This window comes from Manis javanica, chromosome 2 (genome assembly GCF_040802235.1).
Source record: "Manis javanica isolate MJ-LG chromosome 2, MJ_LKY, whole genome shotgun sequence".
Lineage (NCBI taxonomy): Eukaryota > Metazoa > Chordata > Mammalia > Pholidota > Manidae > Manis > Manis javanica.
In genome coordinates this window covers 92,549,695-92,572,460 of record NC_133157.1, presented here as the reverse complement: position 1 = coordinate 92,572,460, position 22,766 = coordinate 92,549,695, and the positions used below count along the sequence as shown (strand labels likewise).

Sequence of the window (22,766 nt, the reverse complement as noted above, 5' to 3'; positions counted from 1 at the left end):
TGTGCTACTCAGAAAAATTAAGCTCACAAATATGTTTTTCAAAGGATCCCTTTCTTATATTGAGTCGTAATTCCCTTCGCTTTAAATTCCACCCTTTGGCTTGGGAATTATTGGGTTCTCACTTTATTTCATTTGACCAAATTACTGGGCTGTAGGTACAGCAGGTTTGAGATGGAGAGTCAAACCATAGGTTTTCCATAAAATCCTAGAATGTTGGGTTTAAAGGGTTCTATACATATTCAGTAACTCGGTGTTTCTCACTGGAGACAATTTTGCCCTCCAGGGGACATTTGCAAGAGTCTCAAGACAATATTGGTCGTCACAACCGGCAGGGTATAGGTGGGTAGAAGAGAGTTACTAACATCTGGTGGGCAGAGGGCAGGGTTGCTGCGAAGTGGCTTTACCATGCACAGCATGCCCACACCACAAAGGATGATATGGTCCAAAAGTTAACTAGTACCAGGTTGAGAAACTCTATAGTAACTAGATTCAAGTTGAACAGATAAAGAAATTGAGGTCCACAAAAGTTAACTTGCCTAAGATAAGGGGACTGAGGGGTATTATGTTTAGTACACATGGTGTGGGGGATCACAGGGAGAACAGTGTAGCACAGAGAAGGGACATAGTGAATCTCTGTGGCTTCTTACTACACTGATGGACAGTGACTGCACTGGGGTATGGGTGGGGACTTGATAAAATGGGTAAATGTAGTAACCACATTTTTTCATGTGAAACATTCATAAGAGTGTATATCAATAATACCTTAATAAAAAACAACAACAACAACAAAAAACAACCTTAGTTTCAAACATATTTTATACTGGGAACTGTATGATAAAGAATTTGACCCCCCAAAGAGGTCTGGGCTTTGTCATCAGCTTCTAGGAGAAAATCTATGTCTTCATTTAGGGTGGAGTCATCACATCAGATCTTAGGGTAGGACTGGACACATCAATAGTCTTAGGGATTGGCTTAGTCATGCCAGAAAGACAACCTATGATTTAGGATGGGGGCTTCAGGTCATGCCGTGTCAGCAGACTGGAGGTTGAGTCCTACAACAGAGAAGCTCAATCAATCCATCATGCTTATGTAAAGAGGCCCCAGTAAAAACTGAGCAGTATGGTTTGGTACTGCTCCCGTAGTTGGCATGACACTGTGTCTGTTGTCACACATCACACTGGGAGTTAGTACAGCCTGAGAACGGAGATTGTACACCCAGGACCCTGGCTGACTCTTCCCAAGGCATCTTCTTTTGGCTGATATCTATGTGTATTCTTTCCCTGTAATTAATAAAGTATAACCAGGACTATAATGGCCTTTGGTGAGTTCCACGGGCCCTTCTAGCAAATTATCAAACCCTGAACTTGCACTTGGTGTAAGAATTAAGGATAGTTGTGGGGGCTGTGCCCTCTAATGTTGAATTTGGGCTAACTGTGGGCACGAACATACTTTATTTTCAAGGGCAATTCTGAATATTTCTAGAATCTCGCTTTGTATAGGTACCTCTCTTTCAGTGTGAATGTGACCTCCAACTTGCTTTTAGCTAACAGAATATGGCAAAGGTGATGGAATATACATGATTATGTGTTTATGACTGCCAGAGGCCGGCTATGCCCACCTGCAAGGAGATAACAGTGGCCTCCACCAGTGTCCAGCATGACACTAAGACCCTGGGTCCTACATTCTGCACAGAACTGTGGCCAACAACCACATGGGCACAAATTTGGATCCTTAATCCTATTCAGCCCTGAAGTGAGGATGTAGCCCCAGTCAACACTTTGACTGCAGCCTTCAGTTGAGATCCTGACGCAGAGGACCAAGTAATGGCAGGTCCAGACTCCTGACCCACAGTCACTGTGAGACAATCAATATGTGTCACTTTAAGCCAATAAACTTGTAATAAAAACAAATACAATAGACAAGCAGTGGTATTCTTCAGAAATGCAACATTAGAGGGATATTCTAAAATGAAAATAGGATCATGTCACTCACTCAGCAAGGGTAGAAAGGACTCTCATGAATCTCACCTCTAAGCCCCTGCCTGATCTCTCATATCCTCCACACTCCTTCCTTCCTCTCTCCCTCAGTTCCCGCCATATGTGACTGACCAGAAATCTCCATGGTGCACCCAACTGTGCTGCTCCTCCTGGAATACCTCGCCTGCTGCCCTCTGGACCTCACCCTCTCCCAGGCCACCCCAGAGCCATGCACACATTCTGGGGGAGGAAGTCCCACTGTCCTGCCCCTCTGTCAACTGACACACTACCAATTGCTTGAGTGAGAAACTCAGTTTTGCTTCTCTGTTCATAGTTCTGGCAGAGAACTGGTGCTCACTAAACATTTCCTCAGTGAACAAATGCTGGTAAAACTGCATTACTGGTCCTAACTTTTCAAGGAAAGGTATTATAATTCACAAAATAATTCTTTGTAGTACAAAGTATCAAACTGTATATATACCACTAATAAAACTGAATTAAGATTCCCTAAACCTGACATTTCACATTTATCCAATTAAGTCTCAACATCCTGTTAAACCTGCCACACAGCTCAAAGCTAGTCAATATTTGCTGTTTTAATATTAGATACTTTCAAAGACTTGAAAGTTTTATTGTATTCCTAAAGCAATAAAACTGATAATTTATATCAACCAAAATGAGAGAATATCACCACTGAATTTAAAATAATTCACATTCAAATAAAGATGTATTCCAGTTTTAGTTTATCCAAGCTTTAAGGTGAAAGGCTCTAAAGACAATTTTGAATAGAAAGGAAACCAAATCAGTATTCTTTCATTTTCTATTTTTTAACAAACTGTTTATCTATATCCATATTTACTGAATTTTTAGCATAGAGAAGAAATATTACCTTGACTGACAGAAGCACCAGTGATAAAGATAAAAATGAATCTTTCAAGATGTTCATGTAGTTACCTAAATTACCACTTAAACTTTTAAAAATCAAATTTAATATTAAAATAATTTTTCACAGCTTCCTTCATTTAGCAAACAAAAACATATTTTACTATCAAACCCTAAACTATAAACCAAATTTATTTTTAAAAAGTTGTTTCTCACACTTGAGTTTTTGTTACATGTAATTAAAGAAGGGAGGACCCCAAATGACTAAATTATACAATAATCTGTGCTCATTTTTACATGGGAATTTCTTATTTTTACTAATTATACTATCAGATTACTTCTGATAAAATTAAAGAGCATAGATTTTGCTGTGGTTTAATGTTTTATTTCAGTCAAACACCAGATGTTTTATCTCCTGGGAAAGCAAAATGAAAAGCATGATTTTTCTAACTATGCCATCTTCCTAAATTAACGTTCATGAACCATTAGCGTTTATTACATAAAGTAAAAGTAACACGAACTTATGGCAAGCTGTAGCATAGACTGAACACAGCATTACAGCAGCTTAAGTATAGTTCTCTAGCACAGCACCCTGCCTTCACCCTGGAGAAAGAATGTTGGCAAAGATCCCCCGACGGACATGGCCTGTGAGGTGGGGCCCAGTCTCCAATGGCGCCGACCGGCTAATGCCCAGGGGTGTTCAACGCCAAATGGCTACAACGGCGGCCCTTCCTTCACGTATTATTTTAAACATCCTTTGCTAAAGTGAGACTCATCTTCAGTGTGATTAAACACAAAGCCCTCTCTGCCTTCTGCAGTGCCGGTCCATCCAGCACGAAGCGAGCCGTGGTGAATCCTCTCATGCAGGCGCGGCTAGGACGCCGCACAGCGACAGAGCCGGCTATCCCTAACTCCAGCCACTGGCATCCACAGGCACACCAGCTGCTCTGAGCGATCCTGTCTGAAGTGATGGGAGGAGTTTGAAATGTGCACCCCTAGTAAGCCTGAGAGAATCCTTCCATTCCATTCCCCAAATCTTTGAAGTTCTATTTTTGCCTAGTTTGCAATACTGTTTTTGCATTTTCCATAGTTTAAGTTTAAAAAGCAATGTTCTTAACTAAAAACAGCAATACCTGCGAAAATTACAAAACTAAGAAAATTACAGTTATAGCTTTTCTTATATTCTGTGCCACCTAAAAGTGTTAATGACTGCTCTTCACAATGCTAAATTTAAAGTTTAAGTTTTAAAACTCTTCTTACAACTTGTTTCTGTTCACACAATATAAATCAGGAGTTCTTATAAAGTAGCAAAGTTGAAATATGATATTTTTAACTCACATGAGACAGGATCATGGGTCTTCATTTTAACCATTTATACTACAGGTATCCTAAAAAGGTTTCAATTGTATACAAGTACTTTTAGCTCAAGGCCCCTAATTATTAAGAAACTAAATTATCAACACTGCTTGAATTTTTAATAGAAAAAGAAAGAAAACCACTTTCTGAAGCTATTTTTCAGAATGGCACTGATACATAAAAACTTTAAGCATCTAATTAAAGATCACTAAGGGTTAAATACTTGTTCTCTGGCCCCTACTGCTGCACCCTGCCAAAGAGTCCTGTAAGCTTTTAAATATTGCTTGGATGGGATGCGTTTGTATTTTCAAGGAAAAGAAAAGCGTTGTCCCACAGTCCGCAGGCCATTTGCTTATTAGCTTCTAGCCACCTTGACTTCTGCTGAAATGAAGACTCTGCAGCCTACCCTTCTTCTGTTGCTGGTTGTGCCTCTGACAAAGCCTGCACCACCAACTCAGCAGGGCTCACACATCAGCTACGATTATGGAACAGATAATTTTGAAGAAACATTATTTAGCCAAGATTTTGAGGATAAATACCTGCAAGGAAAAAATATCAAGGTACTTTATTTCTACTCTAAATTTAACTTCTACAATAGTTGCCCATTTAAATGCATGTTTTAGTTTTCTGAATGTGCCTGGTAAGGGTAAGGGGAAAAGAAAAGCACTTTAAATGATTCAAAGTAATTCAAAATAACTGTCCCTAAGATGATATTTTTAAAGTATGTATGCTTCCCAAATTAATAAATAGAATCTATGGCAACCAAAAAGTATCTATAGGACAGGAATGTTTTCTGTAATATAAACATAAAATGTAAGGAAAACTAAACTTTAAGATGATCTCTGACCAGCTGAGATTTACATGTTTAGTAATGGTATACCATGCCCTATATTTGCATATTATGTTGTCTCAAAACAAGGTAAGAGAAATGTATATTAGGAGAAATAATCTTGGATTTCTGGCTTAAGGTTTATTACTTTAGGAAGAAGTGGTTCAAGAGAACAAATAGAATACTGCTTATTTTTGTATCTTTAGCATTTCACAATAACTTACATATGCCAACTATACATGATACCAAAAAAGGAAAAACAACTTAATATGGGGTTTAACTTTTAATCAGTCTCAACAATTTAAGACTACCAGTTTGTAAATAAATTGTCCTTTAGTTAATACTTTCACACCACATCTTTCATACTCTACTTGTATGGCTAAGATGACTTGTGGTTTTCTTGGCACACAAAAATGAATGCTGAGTAAGGAAAAAGTTAACAGAGCTCACAGTATCTGCTGCCCGCCTTCTCTCTGTGTCTCTCGCACACACACAATGGAAAATGAGAAGTGCAGCCAGATGTGCAACAATGCTGGTTGCTTCAAAACTTCTTCTCTACCACAAATAGGGTGGTAAAGGTTTTAAGAGTGACCAGTCATAACTGTTTCTTTCCTTTTTTTATTTTAGTACAATAAGCAAATATTAACACTAGAGGAATTTCTTTCAATAGAGTTGGTTAATAATGTGCTAGGTACTATTGTTGCCCAAAATTAAGAAAAAAGGAGAGGTATCACTAGTTGGCTTCAAAACAGAAGACCCATTATAACAACAAGCTATTATTGGCTCACAGGGGTAATTTAAACCTATCAGTTAAGATCATTTTCAAAATTCCTTGGTCCCTAAAAAGTAATCAGTAATAAATAAGTTCTCTGCTTTTTCTCCTTGCACTGCTTTAGAATTCTCTCTATTGTAATGTAAATGTAGGTAACTAAAGTAATTTGGGAAGCAGAGCAGAGGTCAACCATGCTTCATAAAAACATGCATGTGGGAGAAAGGAGTTGAGACTGAGGATAATGGTCAGACATGCTTCCCCAGGGCAGAGGGACCAGAACCCTACACAGTACACTATAGTCTAATGGGGAAATGTTCTCTCCCAGGACAGAAAGAGGCCCAACTATCCCAGAGCTAACGGCCTGGACTAGGAGTCCAGGAGGGGCAGAGGGGCTTCCTGGATGCAGGCAGGTAATGAAGTGTCACTTCCAGAATAGAGCAGAAGAGCATCCCACATGTCAGATAACTGACTCTTTAGTTCTGCTCAACATAGTAGAATCACACAAGAACCTTAAATAATAATTAAAAGAGCTACTCTACATAAAGATGATCTCAGAAACAATTTCATTCCAAGTCAGAGAACTCTCTCTTAGTTCCCATTTGGAATTTTAGTATATTCAACATTTAGGAAGTACTGAGTTTGGAGATATAAAGGTAAAAAGGGCTGGTTCTTCCACTCAAGAGGTCATACTCTGGAATGAAAACAAACTAAACAAATACCTACCTTACAATCTGGTTAATGAAGAAATGGAATCATGCATAAAATCCTGGTGGAACACATGCACAAAAATGCTACTAACTGACTATAAGAAGGTGGGTGTTGTCCATGACCCTCAGCTTTATAGTCAAAATTAGACTTTATCATACCCGATAATACACTTTTATTTTTCAAAAAGGAAAAAGAAACTATGATGATACCTGATGAGAAAAGTATCCAGTTACAAAAAGATGAGAGTGTAACACCATTACCCCCCAAGAAAGAGAATGATGGTAAGTGTGAGTACTCTATCATGTAACTTTTATAAAAGGAGGTTCATAAAACAGCTTATAATGTAACTTTATTTTTTACAGAAATAAAAAAATTCACCTCAGGCTATGGTAAACAGTGGAATTTTATCTCCAATGATAAAGTAAAGTATGCATTGGGAATGCGCATGATATCCCACCCCACACTATGGGTGAGAAATGTGGAATAGGAACATTTAAGACCCAAAGCTCATTCTGAATTCAAGCACTACAAAATGTGTACTTTTGTCTATATAAAATCCAATCAAGAAATACTTACTAAAAACTGATTATCTGCAAATACTATGTACAGCCTAAAGTAAATAAAATGTAATTCTTGCCTTCATGAGGCTCATAGAAGAGAAACAGCTATATAGTTATAATGCATATTTCAGTTGAAACAATGAAAACTTAGAAAATAACATATTATAAAGTCCTACTTAATAACTCCTCTTTGGTTTATTCTTGTGCTATCACAGAACACATAAAAATCACATGACATTAAAAAAGAAATCATATGTTACTTTATTGCTACAAAACTAAAATGGACTAAAACAGAAACTACATCTTAAGAAAATTTAAAAGTATCACAGTAAAAATAAACTTGAACAAATAGAAAGACATCCCTTGCTCCTGAATAGGATGACTCAATATCATAAAGATGTTAGCTTTCTCCTAAATGTGTAACAATAAACTTCCTTAAAGAGCTGGTAAGATTGATTCTCAAGTTCACATGGAAAATCAAACCTGACTGGATAGCCAGGAAAACACTATAAAATGAAAGGTATCTGCAGAAACCAGACATACCACACATTACAATATACTTCAAAGCCTCTATACTTAAAAATAAAAGTGTGATACCAGTGCATGAATAAAATAGAAAGCCTAGCAAAAGATGGAAATGCATGTAGAAATTAAGTAATATAATAAAAGAAGCATCTTAAGTCATTGAAACAAAGATGATATCGTTTAAAAAATGGTGTTGGACAACTGAGTAGTGAACTCAAAAGGGATAGAATTAGATCCATACCTTACACAGAAAAATAAACTCCTAATAAATGAGGGTCTAAATGTAAAAAGTGAAACCATAAAAACCAGAAGATAACCTGGGTGTGCAGTGCCTGAAAATTCAGAGACTATAATAGAAAAGATCAATAAATTTGACCCCATAAACTCAAACTTTTGTATGGCAAGAAACATCATAAACAAAGTTAAAGACAACTGAAAGCTGGGAACAGTATTTGCAATTTATATCACTGATAAAAGAGTTAATACCTCTAATTTATAAAGAACACATAAAAATCCAGGAAAAAACAGACCAAAACTCTATAGGAAAAACTGGCAAGAGATGAACAGGTGATTCAAAAGATGATACAAAAATAACCCTTACACACATGAAAAGATGTTCAATCTCACATACAGAGAAACTATACTAAGATACAATTTTTAAACCTGATTTACAAATGTTAAAAGTGTGACAATATAATAATATATTCAACTAGCAAGGCTGAGGGGTTATCACACTCTCATATACTGCTGGTGCAAAGTCAAATTGGTACACCACCACTGGACAGGAATTTGGCTGACATAGCTATTCACTTTTAGGAATTCATTGTGAAGACACAACTCCAAAAATCACTGAAGCATTACTTTCAACTGCAAAATACTGGAAACACTCTAAATGCCCATACATTGAAGAGTGACTGAATAAAATGTGGTACATCTATCTATGCAAGGGAGTACTACATAGTTGTAAATGAGTAAGATTTCTATGAACTAACATGTTGTGCTTTCCAGAATACATTATGTGAAAAAAACCAAAGTGCAGTAGTATGTTGCCTTTCATCTAAGAAAGTCAGGGATGTAAGAAATATACATGCATCAGCTCACTGCAGGAAAGGAAGCTATAGAAGGGTAATTAAAAACTGAGACTAGGTACCTATAGGTTATCAATGGGACCAGGGGTGGAAAGGAGGGGAGTTGGGAACTGGTGGGTGCTGGGACTTCTCTGAGCAAACACCACTCATGTATGTTTGATTTTGGAACAAGGTTATATTTCACATAGGCAAACAAAACACATTCATAAAGTCAACAAGATACCTTATCAATAAGATAAAAAGAACCCAAATTGGCATACAAACAGAAAAACAGAAACAACTTCATTTTAAATGAGTAACAAAATATTCCAGAGGACAAAAAAAAATCTAATCCAAGTATCCCTTAGTATTTCGACTATATAACTTAGGCTAAAGACAAAATAGAATAGAAAAGTAGTAAAATTCCAGTGAGTAGGTTTGTTTTTCAGCATCATAGTTAGCAATGATGAAACTACTTGATGTGTGCTGTAGGACTGAGTGAAGTAGCCATGTTTCTGAGGAAATGAACCACGTTCCTGTCAAAGAAGGGTCACCATGACGGCACAGGGGAGGTTGGGATGCTCAAAGGCAGCTGCACTAGGACAGAAGGTGTCAGTGCATGCCCATATTTGTACAGAGAGACACAAATAGACAAAGGCAGCATTGTTTTATTGGGCTTCACTTCATTATACTTTAGGGACACTGCATCTTTCACAAATTGAAGGTTTGTGGCAACCCCAATTAAGCAACCCCAATTAAGCAAGTCCATTTGGCTCCATTTTTCCAACAACATTTGCTTGCTTTCTGTCTCTCTCTCACATTTTGGTCACAACAGTGTTTGGTTACTGTGTTTCTGTGTCACCGTTCTTACAATATTTCAAATGTTTTCATCAGCAGGGTGTATGTTATGGTGTCTGTGATAAGTGGTCTTCTATGTTACCACTGTAATTGTTTTGGGGCTCCAAGAAACAAGCCCAAGTAAGACAGTGAAATTAATCAACAATGCTGTGTGCATTCTGACCACTCCACTGAACACCACCACCCATCTCTTTCCCTCTTCTCGGGCCTCCCCATTCCCTGGGAAACAAGAGTGCTGAAATCAGGCCAGTTAGTGACCCTGTGGTGACCTCCTAAGTATTCAAAGGAAAGGGAGAGCCTCACGTTTCCCACCTTAAATCAAAAGCTAGAAATGACTAAGCTCAGCGAGGAAGGCGCGTTGAAAGCCGAGGAAGGCAGAAGCCTGGCCCCAAACAGTGAGCCAGGGTGTGAAGCAAAGTTTGTGGAGGATGTTAAAGGTGCTCCTCCAGGACCGGGATGAGTGATGAGAAAGCAAAACAGCCCAACTGCTGATGTGGAGACAGTCTGAGTGCTCTGGCTAGATCAGAGCAGCCACAACATTCCCGAGAGGCAAAGCCTCATGCAGAGCAAGGCCCTGACTCTCTTCAATTCTGTGACGCTGAGAGAGGGGAGGAAGTCCCAGGAGAAAGTGTGAAGCCAGCAGAGGCTGGCTCAGGAGGTTTAAGGAAAGAAGGCATCTCCCTAACATAAAAGTGCAGCAAAAGCAGCAGGTGCTGATGCAGAAGCTACAGCAAGTTATTCAAGGTCTCACCAGGATCATTCATGAAGGTGGCTGCACTGAACAACCGATTTTCAGTGTAGAGGAAACAGCCTCATCTCGGGAGAAGATACCTTCTAGGACATTTATAGCTGGAAAAGAGAAGTCAGTGCCTGGCTGCAAAGCTTTGAGGGACAGGCAGGCTGACTCATGTTAGAGGCCAGTGCAGCTGGTGACTTTAAGCAGAAGCCAATGCTTGTTGACCATTCCAAAAATCCTAGGGCCCTTAAGAACGAGGCTAAATCTGCTCTGACTATGTTCTAGAAATGGAACAACAAAGCCTGGATGACAGCACATCTGTTTACAACATGGTTTACTGAAAATGTTAAGCTCACTGTTGAGACATAGTGCTCAGGAAAAAAGATTCATTTCAAAATACGACAGCTCTTTGACAGTGGACAGGGTCACCCAAGAAATCTGATGGAGGTGTATGAGATTAATGTCATTTTCATGCCTGGTAACACATTCTTTCTGCAGCCTGGGGATCAAGGAGTCATTTTGCTTTCAAATTTTATTTCTGAAGAAATACATGTGATTCCTGCCATAGACAGTGATTCACCTGGTGGATCTGGGCAAAGTATACTGAAAACCTCCTGGGAAGGATCCACCACCATTCTTGATGCCATTAAGAATTTTCATGATTCATGGGAAGAGGTCAAATCATCAACATGAACAGGAATCTGGAAGAAGTTGATTCCAACCCTCATCAATGACTTTGAGAGGTTCAACACCTCAGTAGAGGAAGTAACTGCAGGTGTGGTGGAAACAGCAGAAGAACTAGAATTAGGAGTGGAGCCTGAGGATGGGATTGAATTGCTTCATCTCAGGATCAAACAGAGGAGGAACTGCACCTTATGGATGAGCGAAGAATGTGGTTTCTTTCTAGAGATTGAATCTATTACCAATGAAGATGCTGTGAAGATGCTGAAATGACCATAAAGGGCTTAGAATATGACATAACTGTGTGGATGAAGCAGCAGCAGAGTTTCAGAAGATTTACTCCAATCTTGAAAGCAGTTCTACTGTAGGTAAAATGCTACCAAACAGTATCATATGCTACAGAGAAACTGTTCATAAAAGAGTCCATTGATGTGGTGAACTACATGTTGTTTTATTTTAACAAATGGTCACAGTCACCCCAACCTTCAGCAATCACCACCCTAATCAGCCAGCAGCCATCCATAGTGAGGTAGGACCCTCCACCAGCAAAAAGATGACAACTTCCTGAAAACTCAGATGATGGTTAGCACTTTTTAACAATAAAATATTTTAATTAAGTTTTATATATATATAGTTTTCTTGCAATAATGCTTTTGCACACTTAATAGACTGCATTACAATGTACACATAACTTTTATGTTCACTGGGAAACAAAAAAATACATTTGACTCGCTTTATTGCAGTGGTCTTGAACTGATCTCACAATATCTCCAACGTATGCCTGCACAGACATGTTCGTGTCACTGCTTATTTATGTGTATGCATGTATGTCTATATGTGTGCATATACATATGTATATGTCTATACACATGTGTACGTATTTTTGTCACATATGGAGAGAAAGACAAATATACACACATATATTTCTTAGCTCTCTCTGCCTAAAGAGTATAAAGAACAAGATTCCAGTAGCAATGAGTATATCCATACGCAGATCTAGGTTTCTAAATACGATTCTCACTAAAAGGAACCAGTACTCCTTGAAGAAATAGGTGATTTCAGGCTTGGGGAAGGGAAAAGGCAACATTTCTCTGGAATATCTTACCATTCCAGAAAATAAAGAAGTTCTCAAAGAATAATGGAGATTTTAAATTTTTTGAAATAATCAAAATATAAAAAACACATACATACAAATTTGTAAAAATGTCTAAGACCTGTACACTGAAATATAGATGACAACACTGTGAGAAATTAAAGAAAACTCGAATATATGGATATATTGTGTTTCAAGGACAAGAAAAGTCACATTGACTTTTCCCAAATTATCTGTTGATTCAGTGCAATCCCAAATATAATTCCAATTGACTGGACTAAGTGGTGGCATGAGAGGTGAGACAGAAACCACCTCCCAAAACAACATATAATACGAAAATATACCAAATACAAGTAATCCTGAAAGAGCAACAGGAAAGAACACTGCGGCAGACTGCCTACACCTGGAGGACAGAGCGGACCTCATGGAAAAGAGTAAAGTACCAAAGCTGTGATCTGGCGGGACCCAAGCCCTTCCCCCACCCCAGCTCACGGGAGGGAGGAAGAGCAACTGAGCAGAGAGGGAGTGGGGGCCTGGGACTGCTGAACACCCAGCTGTGGACATCTTCTTTGGGAGCACAAGCCTACATTGCATGGTGCTCTGCAGATTAGTGGGGTTGAAAACCTAAGAAAGGCAGAATACTTGGAGAGACTGAGATTCCGGATGCATGTGGAGAACAGTACCCACAACAGGCCACTCTGGGACCAAAGAAAGGCAGGCACTCTGAGAGACTTCCTAACAGCAAATGGGACACTAGGGGGGGCAAGGACTGCACAGAGCTTGCTGCTCAGGAGAAAGGACAGATGGGCAAAATTGTCCTGGTGCACTCAGCCCAGCAGGTTGGGAACTTTCAAGAGCTTCAGACGCTCTACCCCCTGTCTGGTAATGCAGCTACAAGGCCCCCACTATGATATGCAGCCTGCCACTCCTTCCTCCCAACCCACACCAGCTTGCATTCTGCCTGCCTACCTACAAGTGCACAGCAAAGAGGCTCTGTCCTGTGCGCTTGACCCACTGGTCCTGGCAGTGGAGGCAGGCACTGCAGCTGGTAAACAGGAAAGAGCTCTTTCCTCCTGGCAGGCAGCAGTGCCACTCACCTGCAACAACTGCCATTGCAACAGGGGCTGAGCAGTTCCAGACAGCAGAGGTTCTGGGCATTAGTGGGCACTACCTACAAACATGAAACATCAAAGGAACCTGATTCAAACAAAAATCTCACAAACACAAGAGAGCCAAGTGAAACTGAACTCACCAATCTTCCTGAGATTTCAGAATGAAAATCATAAACGTGCTCAAAGAGCTACAGAAAAATATTCAAGACCTCAGGAAGGAATTCAGGAATGAGATACAAACTTTGAAAAACAGAGCATCTGAAATGAAAAATACAATACAGGGATTTAAAAGCAGACTATATGAAGTACATGAGAAAGTAACTGAAATAGAAATTAGAGAACAGGAATACAAAGAAGCTGAGGCAGAGAGAAAAAGGGATCTCTAGAAATGAAAGAATATTGAGACGTGTGACCAATCCAAATGGAACAATATTCACATTATAGGGGTACCAGAAGAAGAAGAGAGAGGAAAAGGGATAAAAAGTGTCGTTAAGGAGGTAATTCCTGAAAACTTCCCCAATCTGGGGAAGGAGATAGTCTCCCAGGCCAGGGAGGTGCACAGATCTCCCAACACAAGGCACCCAAAGAAGACAACACCAAGACATATAATAATTAAAATAGCAAAGATCAAGGATAAAGACAGACAATTAAAAGCAGCCAGAGAGAGAAAAAAGATCAGATACAAAGGAAAACCAATCAGGCTATCATCAGACTTCTTAAACAGAAACCTTACAGGCCAGAAGGGAGTGGCATGATGTATTTAATGCAATGAAGCAGAAGGGCCTCATACCAAGAATACTATACTGAACAAGACTATCATTTAAATTTGAAGGAGGATTCCTTGTATTTCTTTGTTTTGCCTAATTGCTGTGGCTAGGACCTCCAGTACTATATTGAATGACAGTGGGGAGAGTGGGCATCCCTGTCTTGTTCCCCATCTCAGAGGAAAAGCTTTCAGCCTCTTGCTGTTCAGTATGATGTTAGCTGTGGGCTTATCATATATGGCCTTTATTATGTTCAGGTACTTGCCTTCTATGCCCATTTTGTTGAGAGTTTTTATCATGAATGGATGTTGAATTTTGTTGAATGCTTTTTCAGCATCTATGGAGATTATCATGTGGTTTTTGCCCTTCTTTTTGTTGATGTGGTGGATGATGTTGATGGATTTTTGAATGTTGTATCATCCTTGCATCCCTGGGATGAATCCCACCTGGTCATGGTATTTGATCCTTTTGATGTATTTTTGAATTCAGTATGCTAACATTTGGTTGAGTATTTTTGCATCTACACTCATCAGGGATATTGGTCAGTAGTTTTCTTTTTTGGAGGGATCTTTGCCTGGTTTTGGTATTAGGGTGATGTTGGCTTCATAGAATGAGTTTGGGAGCATTCCCTCTTCTTCTATTTTTTGGAACACTTTAAGGAGAATGGATATTATGTTTTCTCTGTATGTATGATAAAATTCTGAGGTAAATCCGTCTGGCCCGGGGGTTTTGTTCTTGGGTAGTTTTTTGATTACCACTTCAATTTCTTTGCTCGTAAATGGTTTCTTTAACTTTTGTGTTTCTTCCTTGGTCAGTCTTGGAAGGTTGTATTTTTCTAGGAAGTTGTCAATTTCTTCTAGGTTTTCCAGCTTCTTAGCATATAGGTTTTCATAGTAGTCTTTAATAATTCTTGGTATTTCTGTGGAGTCTGTTGTGATTTTTCCATTCTCGTTTCTGATTCTGTCGATTTGTGTTGATTCTCTTTTTCTCTTATTAAGTTTGGCTAGAGGCTTATCTATTTTATTTTCTCAAAGAACCAGCTCTTGGTTCATTGACTTTTTCTATTGTCTTATTGTTCTCAATTTTGTTTATTTCTTCTCTGATCTTTATTATGTCCCTCCTTCTGCTGACTTTAGGTCTCATTTGTTCTTCTTTTTCCAGTTTCGATAATTGTGATGTTAGATTATTCATTTGGGATTGTTCTTCCTTTTTTAAGTATGCCTGGATTGCTAAATACTCTCCTCTTAAGACCGCTTGTGCTGCATCCCACAGAAGTTGGGGCTTTGTGTTGTTGCCATTTATTTCCATATACTGCTGGATCTCCATTTTAATTTGGTCGTTGATCCATTGATTATTTAGGAGCATGTTGTTAAGCCTCCATGTGTTTGTGAGCCTTTTTGCTTTCTTTGTACAATTTATTTCTAATTTTATACCTTTGTGGTCTGAAAAGTTGGTTGGTAGGATTTCAATATTTTGGAATTTACTGAGGCTCTTTTTGTGGCCTAGTATGTGGTCTATTCTGGAGAATGTTCCGTGTGCACTTGAGAAGAATGTGTATCCTGTTGCTTTTGGATGTAGAGTTCTATAGATGTCTATTAGATCCATCTGTTCTAGTGTGTTGTTCAGTGCTTCTGTGTCCTTACTTATTTTCTGTCTGGTGGATCTGTCCTTTGGAGTGAGTGGTGTGTTGAAGTCTCCCAAAATGAATGTATTGCATTCTATTTCCTCCTTTAGTTCTGTTAGTATTTGTTTCACATATGTTGGTGCTCCTGTATTGGGTGCATATATGTTTATAATCTGGCACTGCCAGCGCACGCAGGCTACTCCTGGTCCCCTCTGGCACCGCCGCCCATGGTGTGCGCTGCCACTCTCCCACTACTGGGTCAGTGTGTCGGGGTCCGCGCCAGTTGGGGGAACGACCAGCAGGGTGCTTAGTGCTGTGAGGGGCTTCAGAGCTGCGCTGCTGCCCAGGGGGTTAGGGCGCCTAGAGTTCCCTGGGATTCCCAGCTGCTGGCTAAGTGTGCCGGGATGACTTCGCCCAGCTATAGGGTCCCTGTCTCTTTAAGACTTGCAAAAAGCAGTCGCTTTTCTTTTGTCTCAGGGGCGCCGGTTGTGGGGACCTGCCCACTGGTTTTGCTTTTCTGTTTCTCTAATATCCATCACCCCGTGCAGCTTGTGTCTGCGCTCCAGGTGCGGATTTCTAGAGCTGGTTGTCTAGCAGTCCTGGGCTTTCACTCCCTCCCCATTCCAGCTCCTTTCTTCCTGCCGGGTTCTGGGGTGGGGCTCGGGTCCCACCTGGCCACAGCTTGTATCTTACCCCTTTCGTGTGATGTTGAGTACTCACAGATGTAGATGTTTCCTGGCTGTTGTACTCTATCCACTGGTGTCTCTTTTAGGAATAGTTGTATTTATTGTATTTTCTTAAATATGTATGTTTTGGGGAGGAGATTTCCACTGAACTACTCACGCCGCCATCTTGGCTCCACCTCATCAAGAGGCTTTTTATGTTCAGGGTTTTAGGCGGGCTCTTTGAGGGGACAGAGAAAAGGTGGGGCTTCTGGCTTGCTGACATGTCCTCTGGAGAATGCTTGTAGTCTTGGTAAGAGAACACCTAGGTCTGTCTGAGATGGTGGGTGGGCTTATTGGAAAGGTGGTACTCAGGTCCAGATTCTATCATTCCTGGCTCTAAGAAGGTATAGAAAGATGGGCTGCCATTCTTTTCTTCGCCACTTCCTGCTGAGAAGGGGCAATGAAGGGGGTTTTCTAATATTTTGAAGTAGGAAGGTGGTACTCAGGTCCGGATTCTATCATTCCTGGCTCTAAAAGGGTATAGGAAGATGGCTGCCATTCTTTTCTTCGCTACTTCCTGCTGAGAAGGGGCAATGAAGGGGGTTTTCTAATATTTTGAAGTAGGAAGGCCATTTGGAGGTGTTCTTGAGTAGTTACCCAGGAAATGGCTGCCATTTGATCCTGTAAAAATCTTTGAAACAGGTTACTTAAGCAGGGAAGGAAAAGAAGGAGGGTGATGAAGGTGAATGGGGCCAGACAGTGGCCAGCAGAGGTAGAAGGTAATTGAGGGTTGTACTTGGGCCAGGGAGAGATGGGTTAGAGCCCAGTGGCTGAGAAGTTCAGAGAGGTTGTGTGAGGAGTGTACTTTATAGGGGCTGATGAAAGAATTTTTGGGCTTCGGGGATAAGGAATGCAGCTGACACCAGGATCTGTAAGCAGAGAGGCCAGCCTTTTATCACAAGGTGGAGTTGTTTGGACAAATAGGCAATAGGATGGAGGGAGTCTCCAGCTGATTGTGCAAGTAGCCTTAATGCTTGACCCTTTTTGCTGGTTAAGAAAAGAAAGGTTTGAACTCGGATTCAAGATAGCGGCGTGAGAGGTGAGACAGAGAACTCCTCCCCAAACCACATATAGTACAAAAATACAGTTAATAAAAATAATCTTTAAACAGCAACAGGAAAGAAGGCTGCACCAGACTGTGTACACCTGGAGAACAGAGCAGACCTCATGAAACAGGGTAATGTAACAAAGCCCTGATTTGGTGGGACCCAAGCCCTTCCCCCACCCCAGCTCACCAGTGGGAGGAAGAGAAATGGAGCAGGGATGGGGTGGAAGCCTAAGACTGCTGAATGCCTAGGACTGCTGAACACCCAGACCTGGAGGTCTGCTTTGGAGCACAAACCTACATTGTGTGGTACTCTGGAGATTGGTGGGGTTGGGGAGCTGGGACAAGCGGAGTGCTCGAGAGACTGAGATTCTGGCCGTTTGTGGAGGGGGGATCCACATTCGACCGCTCTGGGACAAAGTAAACGCAGGCAGTCTAAAAGGCTACCTAGCAGCTAGAGGGCTGATGAAGGGGCAGGGGTTTGCATGGAGTTTGCTGCACAGGAGAAGGGATAAGTGGACAAGGTTGTCTGGGTGTTCTCTGCCCAGCAGGTTGGAAACTTTGAGGAGCTTCAGCCACTCCATCCCCCTGGCTGTCTGCTCAGCTCCAAGGCCCCCCACTGTGACATGCAGCCTGCTGCACCTTCCTCCTGGCCTTCTGGCACCAGCTCACAGACTGGCAGTCACTGCACTGCCATCAGGCCAGCCAGAGGGAGACCCCGCCTGCAACACCTAGAGACGCAAAGCACAGAGGCTTACACCTGTGTGTTTGGCCCACTGACTCTGATACTGGAGACAGGCACAGCAGCCAGAAAGCAGGAAACAGCCCTTTCCTCCCACCAGGCACCAGTGCCACTCCCTTGGAACCCCCAACCTCAATTCAGGGGCTGAGGAACTCCAGAGACTAGAGCTTCTGGGCTCTAGAGGATACCACAGAGAAAGATGAAATGTCAAAGGAACCTGGTTCAGACCAAAATCTTACAGACCCCAGAAAATGGGCCAAATGAAACTGAACTCACCAATCTTCCTGAAAGAGAGTTCAAAATAAAAATCATAAACATGCTTATGGAGGTACAGAAAACATTCAAAAACTCAGGAATGAATTTAAGACAGAGATTCAATCATTAAGAAATTCCATATCTGTATGATCCACATGGTATGGGGGATCACGGGGAGAACAGTGTAGCACAGAGAAGGTACATAGTGAATCTGTGGCATCTTACTACATTGATGGTCAGTAACTGCATTGGGGTATGGGTGGGGACTTGATAATATGGGTGAATGTAGTAACCACACTGTTTTTTCATGTAAAACCTTCATAAGAGTGTATATCAATCATACCTTAATAAAAAAAAAAAAAGAAATTCCATATCTGAAATGGAACATACAATGGAGGGATTTAAAAGCAGATTAGATGTAGAAGAGATGGTAATTGGAATAGAAATTAGAGAGGAAGAATACAAAGAAGCTGAGGCACAGAGAGAAAAAAGGATCTCTAAGAATGAAAGAATATTGAGAGAACTATGTAACCAATCCAAATGGAACAATATTCAAATTATAGTGGTACCAGAAGAAGAGAGAGAAAAAGGGATAGAAAGTGTCACTGAGGAGGTAATTGCTGAAAACTTCCCCAATTTGGGGAAGGAGATAGTCTCTCAGGCCAGGGAGGTGCACAGATCTCCCAACACAAGGGACCCAAGGAAGACAACATCAAGACATATAATAATTAAAATGGCAAGGATCAAGGATAAAGACAGACTTTTAAAAGCAGCTAGAGAGAGAAAAAAGATCAGATACAAAGGAAAACCCATCAGGTTATCATCAGACTTCTCAACAGAAACCTTACAGGTGAGAAGGGAGTGGCATGATATATTTAATGCAATGAAAAAGAAGGGCCTTGAACCAAGAATACTCTACATGGCAAGGTTATCATTTAAATTTGAATGAGGGATTAAATAATTTTCAGATAAGCAAAAGCTGAGAGAATTTACCTCCCACAAACTGTCTCTACAGTGAATTTTGGAGGGACTGCTATAGATGGAAGTATTCCTAAGGCTGAATAGCTGTCACAAGGGGAAATAAAACCACAGCAAAGTAGAACAATTAATTACTAAGCAGATGCAACATAAAAGCAACTGTCCCCAAAGTCAATCAAGGGATAGACAAAGAATACAGAATATGATTCATAACATATAAAGAATGGAGGAGGAAGAAAAAGGAGGAAAAAAAAAGAATCTTTAGGTTGTGTTTGTAATAGCATACTGAGTTAAATTAGACTGTCAGATAGTAAGGGAACTACCTTTGAACCTTTGGTAAAAACGAATCTAAAGGCTGCAATGGCAAAAAGCACACACCTATCGATAATCACCCTAAATGTAAATGGTCTGAATGCACCAATCAAAAGACATCAGTCACTGAATGGATAAAAGAACAAGACCCATCTATATGCTGCCTACAAGAGACTCACTTAGAACCCAAAGACATACACAGAATGAAAGTAAAGGGATGGAAAAAGATATTTCAAGCAGGAGTTGCAGTACTTGTATCAGACAAATAGACTTCAAAACAAAGAAAGTCACAGGAGACAAAGAAGGACATTACATAATGATAAAGGGGTCAGTCCAACAAGAGGACAGATACTCTTAGGAAACTAGAATCCAGGATCTAGTCTATTTTACAATGAAGAGTATTAGAATCTAATAGTGATGAGGCTGCACTACTGAAACACAATTTTTCTTTCTCTCTAAAATTACCATCATTTATATTAATATGAAATAAATTTAGCTTTAAAATGGCCTGATTATTTATTTACACAAGTGCAGCGAGAACAGCCATTGATTGCACAGGCTCTTTTAAATGTGCTTTGCTGGAACTTTTTATAAGGAATTTCAGATTGAGCTTTTAAAAGCCTCTCAAGGCAAGAAAGCCAAGCGAGACTTGCCATCAGGTTGCCTGCAATATCTGTAGATTTGGGTGAATTCCTCTGTTATCAAGGTCCCCAAGATACTGTGAGGTTCCTGCACCTGCCAGGAAGTGACCTTCCTTACTCACCTGGTAAAGCTGCTGGGAACCCTGTAAGCAAGGTACCAGGCCAGTTCTTCCAAGGGCTTTGTTAGCTCCTTTAATTCAATCTAGTTCCTTAAAGCTGTCTGTTCATATCTGAGTTTATGCACGTTGTCTCAAATATGACATTCCAGTCAAGCTCTTGGTAATATAACCAGTGTTTTCAATCAGTCCTGTTACAAGGAGAGCAGATTCTTTTTGAACTTAATGAAAATAAAAATGTTGCCATAAAATATGAAAATAGTCACTAAGAGTTTTTAAATTCTGGAGGGATCAGGTAGAGATAGAGAAATGTTTCAATTCTGCTTTAAGGGTATAATTTACTAAACTGTTGCAAGCCAGCTCAAGAGAAAAAGGTCAAGTTTGTTTTTCTATTTAAAAGATTAGCGACATTTGCGTGAAATTAAAATCATCTTCCTCAGTTTACTTAATTTTACATAACTAATTTTTCCTCTGCTTGAATCGAGTTCTTTACTAGTTAGGAGTAATAAAATGGTGGCTATAAATGACAAAAGACTTATAATTGACAATTGTTAAAGATGTGATGAGAAATTACTGTAAGACAGTTGATATAAGGATATTTGGATATTTCTGTAACATATCAACTTAGCTTTTAGCTCTTTTAATATTAATATCTTATTTTAGACAACTCATTGAGACCTTAAGCATGAGAAATCATTTTGATACAATTAGAAAAACCCTTCACAATTTTTCAATATTAAGAGCAGACTAATAGTTCAAGAAAACTTACTCTTCAAAAGACATTGATAAGAAAATAAAAAGATAAGCCACAGACTGGAATAAAACATTTGTAAAACATAAATCTGACAAATGACTTTTAGCTATAATATATACTCTTGTAATTCAGTAATAGTAGCAGAAAAAACCCATTTAAAAAGTTGTTGGACGAAAGTTTCTGTGATATGACTGCCCTTGCACTGTTCACCATTTAAGAACTTAAGTGTAAGAACCTGTTCACCATGCTTACATGGTGAACCTTGTTTGTTATGCTTCAGAAGATTGGAGACTGTTGAGAAATAGGCTTGGGGTTGATTAATGACTGTGCACTGAGGTCCCCTATACAGAATTTTATTGTTGTTAACAACCATTTGATCAATAAATATGAGATGCCCTCTCAAAAAAAAAAAAAAGTTGGTGGAAAGACATGAAGAGACATATTTTCATCATGAAAATATGTGGATGGCAAATAAATATATAAAAATATGGTCAGTACATTGGTCATTAGGAAAATGCAAATTAAAACATGAGATACCACAAGACACCTTATTTGAATGGTTAAAATTAAAAAGCCTGACCATACCAGATGTTGATGAGGATGTGGAACAACTAGAACTCCCATGTACTGCTGGCGGGAATATAAAATGGCAGAACCACTTTGGAAAAAAAGCTAGGGACTTTCTTCAAAAGGTGAAGTATACACCTGTATAACTCAGCCGTTCTACTCTTAATATTTAATCAAGGGAAACAAAAGCATTAACCCACACACACTTGTACATAAATGTTCACTGCAGCTTTCTCTGAAATAGGCAAAAACTGGGAACCCAAATGTCCGTAAAAGATGACAGTATAAAAATTATGTATATTGACAAAATGAACTACTGATACATGCAGTAATAGATGAATCTCACAATCAGTGTGCATTGTGAATGAAGCCAGATGAGACAGCATACACTGCATGATTCTTTGATAAAAAAATCTCAAAACTGCAAACTAATGTGTAATGACAAAAAGCAGATAAGTGGTTGCTGGAAGGGAGGGATTACCAAAGGGCATGAGAAAATTTTCTGGGGTGATGGATCACTCAATTGTGGTGATAGTTTCATGGGTACATACAAGTGCCAAAAATTTATAAATTATATAAATATATACAACTTATTGTATATCATTTAAGCATACAAAGTTGTGGCCAAATAAAAAAAGAGCTTAAAGGAATTGCCCTTGCTAATCTGTAACAATGTGATTATCAAAATAAGTATGATGGTGATATATTATGATCCATAGGATAAGAAATTCATAAGTTCATACTGCTACAAATTAACAGGAAAGAAGGGAATGTTCCACCTTATACCAGAATGTTCACTAACCAATGTAGAAGGCATGATGGAATTAGAAAATCACTATTTCCCAATTATGCTAGTGGTAAATGATTCAGGTAAGAATCACCAATAGATGATGGAACTAGTGGGTGAATGTGTGATGACAATCCAGATGTTTAGAATCTCAAGGTATTTCTCCAAAACATATTTATTAATTACAATGTGAAAACCAGTAACTTTACAGAAACCTGGCAGACACCCACTGAGCTATGTGACCGAAGTGAGCATCATCAGGAACGGGACAGACATCCAGAGCTCCCTGACACACAGCAGT

At 39.7% G+C, this 22,766-nt stretch overlaps 2 protein-coding genes across 2 annotated transcripts in view; one reads left to right on the top strand and one right to left on the bottom strand.

Moving 5' to 3' along the window:
* The window catches only part of CENPP (centromere protein P), a 274,606-nt gene that overhangs the window by 153,839 nt on the left and 98,001 nt on the right, over window positions 1-22,766 (bottom strand). The gene's annotated exons all lie outside the window — the stretch shown is intronic.
* The window catches only part of OGN (osteoglycin), a 28,895-nt gene continuing 10,610 nt past the window's right edge, over window positions 4,482-22,766 (top strand). The window contains exons 1-2 of the mRNA XM_017644013.3: window positions 4,482-4,774; window positions 6,711-6,804. Of these exons, the coding sequence (XP_017499502.1) occupies window positions 4,601-4,774; window positions 6,711-6,804 (268 nt within the window). The 5' untranslated portion in view covers window positions 4,482-4,600. The remainder of the gene's footprint in view (window positions 4,775-6,710; window positions 6,805-22,766) is intronic.